The sequence below is a fragment of the Salvelinus fontinalis genome, chromosome 4 (assembly GCF_029448725.1).
Source record: "Salvelinus fontinalis isolate EN_2023a chromosome 4, ASM2944872v1, whole genome shotgun sequence".
NCBI classification, from domain to species: domain Eukaryota; kingdom Metazoa; phylum Chordata; class Actinopteri; order Salmoniformes; family Salmonidae; genus Salvelinus; species Salvelinus fontinalis.
The window spans coordinates 32,173,672-32,187,962 of NC_074668.1; the positions used below are offsets into that span (position 1 = coordinate 32,173,672).

Sequence of the window (14,291 nt, forward strand, 5' to 3'; positions counted from 1 at the left end):
AAGCCCCTAACACACTGAGCATGATTCAGACTTTCACCCCCACACACACTCTATGTTCAGATTATTAGGAGTGTCTGTGAGCTAATACAAGACTGTTTAATGTCTCATTCTTAAATAATCAAGCTCACAAATGTCCACCACATTTTCTTTTTTCAAACAAATGTGATCATATATACACACACACACACACACACACACACACACACCACTCAGCATTATTGAGAGTTTAGAATGATTTGAATATGAAAATAATGATTTGAATATGTTGCCGTAGAGCAGTGGCCAGTTATGTTTGTCTGGCCATACTATTGTTATTGTAATCAGTATAGCGGTAGTAGCTTGTAGTATCTTAGTAATAGCCCAATAGTAGTCAGTGTCCTACAGAGGTGATTTCACAAGCCTACTAAGCCCACACTGTCATATGGACATTTTTAAACCGTTCTATCAAGTAATACAAACAAGGGATTGTATATTAATTAGGTAAGAAACAACATTTTGTCTTTCAGGTTCCTCAAATTGGTGAATTATGACCCATGACGTTTTGTCGTCTGCGGTTCATTTAATGTCTGTGGGTTCCGATCTATTTTCCACCTACCAGTGGCTTAACCGGAACTTTACTAACCAAATGCAGACAAGGGGCGGTGCCGGATCAATGCCTTATTTGGAGTTTCCACTTTAGCGGCAACTTGGCTCTCAAAGTCAGAGCAAGCCTGTGGATTCACAGAGCGCTTGCAATATTTACATGCTATTAACTCTGACAATTACTGTATTTGTAAAACAGTGTTGTTGCATGAAAGGGGTTTTAAAGAGTAGAAGGACAATCAAACCCCTGTGCATTATGTTGGGCAAACTGTGTCATCATGCACAGTGTATGGATGACATTTTTCAGACTTTATTTTTAAATAAAGGGAGGACAAGTTCAAGCAGGACTGCTGTACTGTATACAGGTCAACGTCAAGAAGCCAGTGTGGAGCAACAGCCCACTCTAATCAAAAGTCTGAATTGTATTGTACTTCCCTAAAATCTTTATTTGCCTCCATACTGATATTGTAGGCTATAAAGCCATTATTTAAATTTTACTATCATGTGTAATAATGCAATACATGTGTATAACACCCTAGATACATTTAAGATGTGAAAATAGTATTCATGACTTAAATCACGCTAAAACATTTCCAGATTTCAAGAGAAGAGCTGACATGCCCTCTCCATACTTTTACGCACAGTTGTCTCCGGCACCAGTATTGTGTATGGATTCAACTGGTTGAGTAGGTAAAGGCCGGAATATTTTACTTTTTATCTCAGAAATAATAATTGCGATGATTCGGCAAAAGCAGCTTTACACATGAATGATGATTCCAATGTCATTTTGACTAGCATGATTCTGACGCTCGGTCCAGTTGCGTGTTCTCATATGACAAAGGATAAAAGTGAAATATGTTCTCGAGGGCAAGACGAATGCAATACCTCATATCAAACAACATGCTTCATTACAAAGCTATCCCACATAGTTGAACATTTTATATCAATGTGAATTCGTCAACAGGTAGCAAAGTAGCCGACTGCACAATGAGGAAATCATGATCCGCTTCATAGCAGACCAACACAGGCTTCGCTCCACAGAGCTCATCCTTCGCTTCAACATGTCTTCCTGCAACCGACTATAATGCTATGTTTATAACCAAGTGGGAAGGTGGTAATTTCCAGTTTTTTAGTATAAAATACGAGTTCGATGCATTCACGTGCTCTGAACTCGTTGAGAAACGCTGATTAGCTAATGGCAAACCAGCTGCGTCAACCATAAATAAAAGTAGGCTACAGCCATCATGCTCGCACACAAAATATAGTGTTCAAAAACAGTACTAATAGATTGCTATTTATAAATATTTTTTGTAGTTGCATTTAACGGCCGAAAATGCTGTTGTTGAGGTAATTTCCTTAGTGGGTTATGTCAGAGTTCACCATGTGGGAGAAGTCGGAGGTCAGGGATGATAAACGAGTTCCTAAAAGGCCTACTATTTAGATGGGTTTCAAGTGTTTTTCCCCAGTCATATATGGTAAATACCACATTCCCACTAGATTATGAATGCAGCATAATGTTCCACTATGAGGTGCTTCCATTGGTGACGTGTTGTGTACGGTCTGGCTTTGTGTATCCATAAATGGTCATCTACGTCACATAAATGTTCCGTCCCCCTATTTAATACCAGCAAGCGCTGGAGTTCCCTATCCGAGCAATATAGAGCAGCGCTACGCTTGTGAAACCACCACCACCGTTTCATTGATTCACAGACTTTAAACACACAACATGCAAACAAGAAGGTAATGAAAGGTCTCATTGTAATTATATTAATAACATTTGCCTGTGACAGTTAAGCTCTACTATATCTCAAAGGAGAGATATCAACGCTGTCTCTGAAGAGAACTTGGATACAACATCTAGAATCTTTTTTCTCCACTCTCTAACACTTATAGATCATCATCTTTGTATTTTTCTATTCGGATACCTGCACGTTGCCATTTATGTCAGACTAAATAACTGCTATGACAGGGAAACTGGCGGACAAGCTCCCTCTTACCATGAGCAGTTTAATAAACACGATTCCTGACAGTCTTTACCCAGAAGAGGACATTCCGACGTCTATGAACATTTTCACCAATACGGATTCTATAAACCACTACTCGCAAATGAATACAGGTAAGCATAGTTTACTTTATTTGGGATGTGATTGGATTATGTTCTTTCCAGGCTCTGTTGTAACTACAGCGCGTCTCAGCTGTGGAGATCATGCAGGCACCGCAACAGTTGTCTTGGAGCGCGCGCAACGACTATCATCCAGGCACCTGTTTGCGCTTCGGGATGTTACGCACATAATCGATCTCGATTGAATACTTTGTTTTTTAAAAGCATTTTTCACAATGGTTGGCTACTATTATTTCGATTACATGTAAAACAAGTGCTGTTACTGTTAGTGTTAACCATATTGTAAGAGGCAAGCTTTTATGCCAGAAATATGCGTAACAATGTCCAAGCCTATGAGTTTCCCTGGCTACTGTCACAACCTTAAATGTGCATGTAAGGTCAAACAGTAATGTAAATAGGCCTAACATTAACTTATCTGCTCTGGTGAAAGCTTACCCCAAAATCATTGGCATGTCTTTAAAGTGAAAGTAAAACGCACAAATTGGCGAAAAATTAAGATTAAAAATTGTTCATAGATTAAAATGTAATCACCAAAACAAAAACATAAATGAATGTGGATAGGCCTACATCTTTTTTGTTTACTTAAATTGAACCATGATAAAGCCACAGTTGTGTAGATAGTCCATAAATAAATGTGCCACTGTAACCAAAACAACATTGCCTGTGCATAAGACATTCATTATTTCTAGCTAACATTACATTAATTAATTAATCACTGTTTGTGTATTTATTGACATTTTAGAGATTATTTTTGGATTGGACTATGAGTGGCATGGCCATCCACTTTAAAGTGGGCGTTTGACCGACGTTTCAAACTTGCCCATGCCGATAGCCTAACGCGTAGACTGTAGGCTTTACGACCATTAGGCTACATATAGCTACAAATCTATGAAGATAATTTATTTGTTTGCTCTCACTTGAATGCAAGTCTCCAAATGACAGCAACTTTCATTTTTGGAGATGTGTGTCATACAATTATAATTTATTCTGTTTAAATTGAATGCAAGGGTTTGTCAATACCAAAATGAAGTTTAGAAGAAGCACTTTTATATCATCATTGAAACGATCCTTGATAGCAATAGCTGCAGATACATGTTTTCAGATCAATATGCTTCAGACACACCAACAGATTTTATTCAAATGTACAGCCGACAGTAGGCTATATACAGCTGTAACACATTTCAATTGGACCTCAATAGGTGAGGAATGACAATTGTATAGTAGCCCACTGAAATTAATATATTTGACATTAAATAATTGTTGGAGTTGTTAGCGGCAAGATAAAGATAAAGGCCTATACAATCTTTAATAATTAAATATTGTACAGTAAAGTAGTCTAATTATTTCACTATACAGAAGTATATAGCCAGCTGAAGTGTCATTACTCTTTAGAGGTTCATCAATGTATGGTTAAAATTGTCCTAATATGATCTATATTGATAATCGAATATCTATGGATATTTGTTATTTGTCAATATGTTAGGCCTATTAATTTGCAAAGTAAATGTAGATGAATAATTAGAAATGGTAAATAACCTTTCAAATGTCTGAAAACACAGCACCACACTTCTAATTATAATATTGATATAGCTATATTCTATCATTACACATCCCCGTGATTTAGTTCAGTAGTGTTTGCCAATCCCTTAAAATTACAATTGCTCTGATATAAGTATCACCTCTCGATACTCCAGAGATAAGAGCATGCTTTTTATAACTAATCAATACATTTCTGACAAAGGTCATGAAAGAGATGTAAAGGGTTTCCATGTCTCACAATTGGGTTAGCCAGGTGTTTACCAGGTTTGCCAGGTAGTCACCAATAAATTATAATGTGACATGTTCATTACATATAATATCTGACTACATATTCTCATTTAAATCACATATATTTTTGATAACTATTGACTATGATGAGCAACATTTTGAAGTACCTATTTGATACCTCTAGTCAGGTGTTAGGTCCCTTGTGCAAGTGGTGTTCTCTCACAATATTCACCACCAAAGCAATAACACCAGCTCACTTGAGAGCAATATCCGTGACACTGCTTAAATGTTCAAGTCAAAATATTGAGGAAGATTACAGCAAGATATAATGGCTGCCTTCTATTCATATAGCCTAATGTCTAAAAACACACACACCTAAGCATTTGCTATTTTTAGGCTTGTTTTCTTCAATTCACCTCCAGAATAATTAAAACATATGCCAAAAGGTTTTTATTTACATCATGTGTTCAATAGTTGTGTGAAACATATGTACTTTTGCTTTTGTTTGTTTCATCATGCTTTGCCCTTAGCCAAATTCTGGTAAACAGACAGTAATTACTGGGACTGAATATATAAGCACCCCTGTGTATAATTTATTGCAACTTGAATGATGGGCTGATATAGGCTGTCTGATGATGTATGAATTCTTTCAAAATGTCTGCACAAATCCTGTTAAAATCTCTGCACACAACTGTGCCATCTCAGAACTGCATTCATTTGGATATTTTCATTGCAGTTGTCTGATATGACATTTAATAATTGTAAATGCTGCCACATGTACCTAAGAAAGGCTTCTACAGTACTAGTAATAAATACACTGACAAAAGTGAAAGAAAACAAGAAAGTTACTGTGAACATAACATTTAGCTAGAAGACCAATGACCTATGGCCGAATGTGCGTACACTGTAGCTGACCAAGTGATCTGAGTAGGAAGTACACTTTACAGTTCAATTTGCTAATTTTGTGTAGATTTCATGTTCTGCTAAAACCCATGCAGCTACAGTACATTGGACATACATGTATCTGTGAGAGTGCTGGCAGTGGTGTCTGGCTTACGCCCTGTTGAGAGGGAATCAGATCTTGCCATTCACTGTGGCTGTCCTCCTGTGGGACATACAATGACTGGATCAAAGGGGGGTGTTTAGGTCTTGATTTATGAGAGCTTGTGGGATCTGAGAGAGAGAACATTGTCTCAGATGCACAAGTCAGTGGATAAACTTGCAGGTCTGACACCACCGCTCACTTTTTCCTAATGAACTGGATTGGACTGCTTTGTTTTAAGATTTCTTCTTGGCAGACTATTTTTAGAGATATGCAGAGAAGCTGAATTTCGGACTAATCGAGGACTCTGACTGAAATATCAAGCAGGTTCATATTTATCATAGTCTAGTAGCTTCTAGACTCAAACTTCTGTACTAGTAGTACTGCACACTTTCACGTATGTTTTTTTTCTAACAGGTTTCTAACGTGTTATAACAGCTGGGTGAACTATTCATTGACACTCTACTTCAATTTGTTTCCCTTTCATCCAGATAATATCATGGATCTGGGGATGGGAAGTGATAAGGGAAATGCAGAGATCCAGTACGGCTCTAGCTTCCAGTCCAGCCGCGGCGGGCAGCCTGTCACCTATTTGGGGAAGTTTGCCTTCGATACTCCTCCGTCGGGTGGAATGGGAGGCTCTGGCTGGTGTTCAGACAACAATATCATTAGTTTAGTAAGTGCTGGGATCTTGGGCGTCTCCCCGTCGCCTGGCACTATCACCACACAGACATCGTCCTCTGGAGCCAGCATGGGCGGCCAGTCCTCAGATATGGAGCAGGTCTATGGTCCGCCACTGCCTGCTTATTCCACCTGCAGCGAGCTGTACCAGGATCAGGTCTCCTTCCACCACAGTCCTGCTACCAGCACTACCCTCGGCTACCCCAGCAATGACTACCACACCACCTCCAAGCCCTCCATGGACGGGAGCCTTTTCTCTATGATCCCAGACTATAACCTCTTCCATCATCAGGGTGAGGTTGGCATGATGGAGCACAAGCCTTTCCAGTCCATGGACCCCATTCGTGTCAACCCCCCACCCATCACACCACTAGAGACCATTCGCGCATTCAAAGACAAGCAGATTCATCCAGGTTTTATGGGCGGGCAGCAGCATGCTCCTCAGCACCACCAGCCACCACAGACACTAACACTCAAACCAATCCGACCACGGAAGTACCCAAACCGGCCCAGCAAAACCCCTGTGCATGAGCGGCCACATGCCTGCCCAGCAGAAAACTGTGACAGACGCTTCTCCCGTTCAGATGAACTGACACGCCACCTCCGCATCCACACGGGTCACAAACCCTTCCAGTGCCGCATATGTATGCGCTCCTTCAGCCGAAGCGACCACCTGACTACCCACATCCGCACGCACACGGGCGAGAAGCCCTTCTCCTGTGAATTCTGTGGACGCAAGTTTGCCCGGAGTGATGAGCGCAAGAGACATGCCAAAGTTCACCTCAAGCAGAAGGACAAGAAGCCAGCCGACAAGGGGAGTGGAGCGGCTGGCAGCCACAGCTCACCCCCCAGTTCCTGTGGTGGCAGTGGGGGGCCCAGCAGTGGCAACATCATGACTGTCACTACCTGTGCTTAGGATGGACCATCACCATGCCCTAACATAAGACTGGGGAGGGAGGGATCCTATCCACAATGAGAGAAATAGGTGACTCTTTCTCTCTCTTTCTCTTACACTCCATCTCTTTTCATTTTTATTTCCATGTAATATTTCCCTCCCCTATTTGGAGATGTTATCTTGTAAGAGTAGGGGAGAAGAGGACATAGACGGGAGGGACAGCAACTGTGTGAATGTTTGCAAGCAGAGGGGCATCATGGCACCGGCTGTCCAAGAGGACATGGCATATCTTTGATAATGATATTCAAGTTTCTGAAGTCATACTTTATCATGTATTGTGTTTTCTGAGAAATTCACCAAAAATCTTGGATGTGATGGGATTCAAAAAAATTATAATTTGGGTTTAGATTGAATTACAACTGGGCGTAGAATAAGGTGAGCTATGTTTGGGATGTATGCATTTATTTCATCTGGTTGTTTAAAAGTGCAATTGGTTGTATTTGTGTACTGTTGTTGATACCTTATTTGCTGCACATTCCATTGCCTTGTCTTTTTGTTGTAAAATACTTTACTTTTTTTATTATTATTATTGTTTCTCAAAAGAATGTGCCAAACGTTTTGGGATAATACTGCTAAGTTTGTTTTCTTAATTGTGCCTGGGATTAACCAAACATTACAAAGACATAAACTATGTTTCCGACATTGATTTAAGGCAGATTGTTAACATCAGCCCCAAAATACAATTTTTTAAAATTGTATTATAATTTGTGCAATTATAAGCATCACAGTTACAACTCAGTTGGTCAAAATCCTTTTGCTATAAACTCAAAAACATCAGCATAAAAAAAAACCACATGAATCATTGGTTTTGTCCATCCAAACCCAATCCTGTGTTCAATGGACCAGTCTTTGGTGGTAATCTATTGTCGTCTGATGCACACTAAATAAAATGGATTGCAACATTAATGCTAAATCTTCATGAACTGATGAAGAATGTAACATTCACTACAAATTACACAAATCCATGACAGAAAGCTTATTAAGATACCCAAGATAAAACAAAAATCTATATTTTAAGTTTAGTGCTTATGTTGCTTTAAAAATATATATATTACCGTCTATCTTCCAAGGGTTCCCCTTGGTCACATTTATATGTGTATTTAAAAGACACACTTGACCAAACTTGAAGTGAAATGCTAAGAGCGTAGAGAGTAAGACTGAAACATTGTAATACCTGCATCTATACTGCAAGTCAACAACATTTCTGAATAACAGCAGAGATGAAGAGGGTCTTTTATCTGTGCATTCACTGAGAGACCTGCCAGTTATATTCATGTAATTAGAGATATTGTAAAATAAAATGTTTTGCATATTGTTACAACGAGCAACATCTTTAAGAAGTACTATAGAATCTACATGGTATTGCCATGTTTACACCTACTATTTTGAGAGATCCTGAATTTAAAATGATTATTATTTTTTGTATAGTGAGAGATATATACAGGTACTTCAACTTTTATACCCAGACTGTCAAAGGCACCATATACTTCAGTATTAAATTGTGCATTTGTATGCATGTGTATGTAGACATACAATATATAAAAACAAATGTATACATACACACATTTCTTATTGACTGAATGCTTGTGCAGAAGGTGTCTTAAAATGCTTCTTGTAAAGTAATGACAATGCAGAAAGTTTTGTGAACACAAGTCATTGCAAAAAGCTTGAGCATTGACACAGTGCCAAATGGGGTTCATTATCTTCCATTTCAAAACCATCTAATATTATTTGTACCTACTATAGGGTTCTTAGCAGAAAGTGGTTTGAGGAAACACTGTGTTCTTAAACTAAATAAACAAACATATTTGTATTTCAATTGCAAACAAACCTGTAATGTATGGATTCCAAAGTTCAGACAAATATATTGAAAAAAAGAAGCCTAGTACACAGTCTGCAACATTTTTCACTATCCACATGGATTTTTATATCAGTATGCAATATACAGTCTTACAAGTGGCAAGTCTTGCATTGACTGAAGGCTACGCTACTTGAATTACTTTAGATTCAGATAAATACATTTCTTACAATAATCTTGGGTCACACTGATTTAAAAAATGCACTCATGTGTGTCAAATATATAAAATCATTAAACAAGTAGTCAAATCATATAATCTTATAATTTCATTAATGATAACAATGTATATGTAATAATGTACTACAATTCATTTGAGGGATGTAAATCCAAACTGTTTGGGAATTGATCCACTACATTTGATTGTTGTCTTCACTGTGCTCAATGCTCTAGTCAGCTTTGGTCTTGGCATTTCTCTGATGTCCCCTGAAAGGGCAGTTATTTTACCCCTCCTGTCCCATCTGGCCCTGTGCGTGATAATTAATGCACCACAGTCAAATGTGTTCTTTGTGTGTTTGATATGGATTACTTATTGCCATAGCAGCTGTGCCTGATATCAAGATTTGAGAGAGTTTTTGCTTTTAAAATTTCAACAAAATGTCAAAAACAAGGATTTATAAATGCGTTGCTCACTAAATTACAGCATTCTCCAATGTGCTTCCAAGGCCACATTTCCTCTTTCCTGTGCAAACTGGTTTTCATTGCTAGGCTTCCTGGCAAGTGTCCACTTATTTTCCAATTAATTTGGCCCCAGAGTGTCTTTCTCCAGTTCATCTACTGTAAATGGGTAAATGAACAGACCCCTTGCATTGTCTGACAGACTTGGCGAGTTCACACATACAGTATCATCTCACTTATTATTTAAATCAATTGCTTTCTGAAGTGCATTTTAGGACAGTTGTATTCCTGGTGCCAATTATTAATATTTCCAGGACTTTGCTTGAGCTAGTTTGATAAATGGCAGGAATTTAAAAAGGATAGTTCACTGATCATGATTAGTTAGCAAGTGAATAGTAGTAAGTGGAAAAATAAACGATATAGAAGGGGAATGTAGATGATTACAGTCCATCTATAATGATACTTAAATAACACTGGTCTGTATTGATTCAAAACATGCATCATTTGAAGTGGGATTTGCCTTAAGCTAAGTGAAGAAAACTGTATGTATGGCTTGGAATATTCAGTTATGGCCTTTAATGTTAAAAGTGTGTGCATAAGCAAGTGTATCCATCTTAACTTCTCTGGGTAATTGAAGGGATGAAATTCTCAACAGCTGAGAAAGGGCAAATACAATCTATACTGAATAAAATATAAATGCAATATGCAACAATTTTACTGAGTTACAGTTCATATAAGGAAATCAGCCAATTGAAATAAATTCATTAGGCTCTAATCTGTGGATTTTACATGACTGGGCAGGGGTGCAGCCAAGGGTGGGCCTGGGAGGACATAGGCCCATCCACCTGGGAGCCAGGCCCAGCCACTCAGAATGAGGTTTTCCCCACAAAAGGGCTTAATTACAGAAATAAATATTCCTCTGTTTCATCAACTGTCCGGGTGGCTGGTTTCAGATGATCCCACAAGTGAAGAAGCTGGATGTGGAGGCCCTGGGCTAGCGTGGTACACGTGGTCTGCGGTTGCGAGGCCGGTTGGACATACGGATAAATTCTCTAAAATGACGTTGAGGCGGCTTATGGTAGAGAAATGAACATGCAATGCTCTGGCAACAGTTCTAATGGATATTCCTGCAGTCAGCATGCCAATTGCATGCTCCCTCAAAACTTGAGAAATCTGTGGCATTGTGTTGCGTGACAAAACTGCACATTTTAGAGTGGCCTTTTATTGTCCCCAGCACAAGTTACACCTGTGTAATGATCATGCTGTTCAATCAGCTTTTTGATAAACCCATCCACCTGACAGGTGTGGTAATCTTGGCAAAGGAGAAATGCTCAGTAATAGGGATGTCAACAAATTTGTTCACAAAATTGGAGAAAAATAATATTTTTGTGCGTATGGAACATTTCTGGGATCTTTTATTTCAGCTCATGAAACATGGGACCAACATTTTACATGTTGCGTTTATATTTTTAATCAGTGGAACAAGAAATATCTAAGGATTTGGTGTAGACATTATTTGCTGATTTGGGATATTGTTTCACCCTCTTCTGGTTTAGAATGATGACTTCATTTTTTAAGGGCACATCGATAATGAGCAAAATATCCTCAGACTTATTCTGTACCTTTTCATTCAGCCAACATGGTTCAGCAACAAAGCCTTGTAGTAAGAGTAGAATAACAAAGACAGTTTTCAGAAATCATATGGCAGCCCTGTGCATTTGATGCTCGTATGTGAGGGTTCAAATGTTAAGTTTATGGTGAATGAGGTTTGGTTTTAAAGAATACTGTGTTTATCTAGCTCTCGGTGAGAAGAGTTGAAGTTTTGCTCAGAAGAGAAGAGAATATGCCAACATACTTTAATCTGTCACCCAAAGAGAATGTAATTACAAGGGGATGTTGACATCTGTCATATTTCTGACTCATGCAAATTTCACAGTGTAAAAGCATGGTCTATATTCCATTTAACAATTGTACATTTTTATTTCACATTACTGTTAAATATAAAATCACTGTAAAAAGGTCTGAAATCAAAAACTGTCCTCATGATTCAATAGTGCTTTCTTTGTCCCATATGATCTGAACACAGTCTTTCAAGACTGTTTTCCTTTTTGTATTTGTCTTGAACTGGTATGATTTTAGAGGATACGTTAAGTGTGTAAGAGATTTAAATAAGAGATCTCCCTTCATATCTTCTCATCATCCTGATAGTTCTCTGCTCAGTCCTGGACTCGAGCCAACCTTAACAGCCATGTTTGGGCCAAATTGGGATGCAAGGTTGGGTGAATAGGAACAATATGCGATGAGAACTCCACAAAAGTAACAAAATGTAAATGTGACCTCAGTCAGCTTACAGCTCAAGGCGTCCCTGTGCTGATGTCCGTGTTTACTCATTAATTTACTCCCTGTAAAGCTGCCTTTGTGCAAGGTCATAAAAGACTGAAAGTAAACATTCCACACAAAACCTCCATGACCACTTTTGTACCAGGATAAATGACTGGCAGCTCATCTCATAATAATAACCAAAAAATTAATTTAAAAAAAATTATGATAGCAATCTATCCTAAATGCAAATTTTGAGGATGGTCCGAGACATTTTCAAGGTGGTCCATACTAGAGTAGGTTAATCTTTGGTAGATGGCACTGAAATGTTTTGGGGAAATGTTTCTTTGTTATCTCCTGTGTTTGCTTTTCATTATATCTTCTTGTTTGCATGTGCACGAAAATGTTCCAACCATGTTTAGAGCCACCTTCGCGTTCTAAAGGTGGTGCTAAATGATTTTATTATGCATGAAAATAATGATTACAACAAAAACACAAGTAAATGGGGACAAACTACGGAGCTACAAATATGAACATTTTGGAAAACACACTGGGATTATTTTTTTTAAGAAAACAAGAGGTCTTGTTGAAAATGTTGTGGATTGTCTTACTTCATGTTTTTCTATTACCTTATAATAAGGTCCTAATATAAATTCTGAATATTGTAATGAAATGTATTATCCTTTTGTGGTGGGGAGATGTACTCCCCTCATTGTTAACTTGGCACTTCAGTTTGTTGTAACGCAATTGTTTTTGTTATTTCTATGTAAAGTACTTGAATAAAGAAAATGAAAATGTGTGTGTGTACCATTTGCACTATTATATATACAGTTGAAGTCAGAAGTTTATATACACTTTAGCCAAATGCATTTAAACTCAGTTTCACAAATCCTGACATACATTCCAAGTAAAAAAATCTCCTGTCTTAGGTCAGTTAGGATCACCACTTTATTTTATGAATGTGAGACGTCAGAATAATAGTAGAGAGAATGATTTATTTCAGCTTTTATTTCTTTCATCACATTCCCAGTGGGTCAGAAGTTTACATACATTCAATTAGTATTTGGGAGCATTGCCTGTTTAACTTTGGTCAAGCGTTTTGGGTAGCCTTCCACAAGCTTCCCACAATAAGTTGGGTGAATTTTGGCCCATTCCTCCTGACAGAGCTGGTGTAACTGAGTCAGGTTTGTAGGCCTCCTTGCTTGCACATGCTTTTTCAGTTCTGCCCACAAATGTTCTATAGGATGGGGTCGGGGCTTTGTGATGGCCACTCCATTACCTTGACTTTGTTGTCCTTAAGCCATTTTGCCAGAACTTTGGAAGTATGCTTGGGGTCATTGTCTATTTGGAAGACCCATTTGCGAACAAGCTTTAAATCCTGACTGATGTCTTGAGACATTGCTTCAATATATCCACATAATTTTCTTCCTCATGATGTCATCAAGTGCATCAGTCCCTCCTGCAGCAAAGCACCTACACAACATGATGCTGCCACCCCCGTGCTTCACGGTTGGGATGGTGTTCTTCGTCTTGCAAGCATACCCCTTTTTCCTCCAAACATAACGATGGTCATTATGGCCAAACAGTTATATTTTTGTTCCATCAGACCAGAGGACATTTCTCCAAAACGTACGATCTTTGTCCCCATGTGCAGTTGCAAACCGTAGTCTGGCTTTTTATGCTGGTTTTGGAGCAGTGGCTTCTTCCTTGCTGGGTGGCCTTTCAGGTTCTGTCGATATAGGGACTCATTTTACTGTGGATATAGATACTTTTGTACCTGTTTCCTCCAGCATCTTCACAAGGTCCTTTGCTGTTGTTCTGGGATTGATTTGCACTTTCACACCAAAGTACGTTCATCTCTAGGAGACAGAACGCATCTCCTTCCTGAGCGGTATGACGGCTGCGTGGTCCTATGGTGTTTATACTTGCGTACTATTGTTTGTACAGATGAACGTGGTACCTTCAGGCGTTTGGAAATTTCTCCCAAGCATGAACCAGACTTGTGGAGGTCTACAATGTTTTTTCTGATGTCTTGGCTGATTTATTTTGATTATCCCATGATGTCAAGCAAAGAGGCACTGAGTTTGAAGGTAGGCCTTGAAATACATCTACAGGTACACCTCCAATTGACTCAAACTATTTCAATTAGCCTATCAGAACCTTCTAAAGCCATGGCATCATTTTCTGGAATTTTCCAAGCTGTTTAAAAAGGCACAGTCAACTTAGTGTATGTAAACTTCTGACCCACTGGAATTGTGATACAGTGAATTATAAGTGAAATAATCAGTGTGTAAACAATTGTTGGAAAAATGACTTGTGTCATGCACGAAGTAGATGTCCTAACTGACTT

The 14,291-nt window shown here is 38.6% G+C and overlaps 1 protein-coding gene across 1 annotated transcript; it reads left to right on the forward strand.

Moving 5' to 3' along the window:
* Nucleotides 1–2,227: 2,227 nt before the first annotated feature.
* LOC129853544 (early growth response protein 3-like) lies at nt 2,228–12,738 on the forward strand. Its single transcript, XM_055919696.1, has 2 exons — nt 2,228–2,698; nt 6,005–12,738. Exons 1-2 carry the CDS (start codon nt 2,545–2,547, stop codon nt 7,108–7,110), a joined length of 1,260 nt encoding a protein of 419 aa, XP_055775671.1. The 5' UTR covers nt 2,228–2,544; the 3' UTR covers nt 7,111–12,738.
* Nucleotides 12,739–14,291: the final 1,553 nt, after the last annotated feature.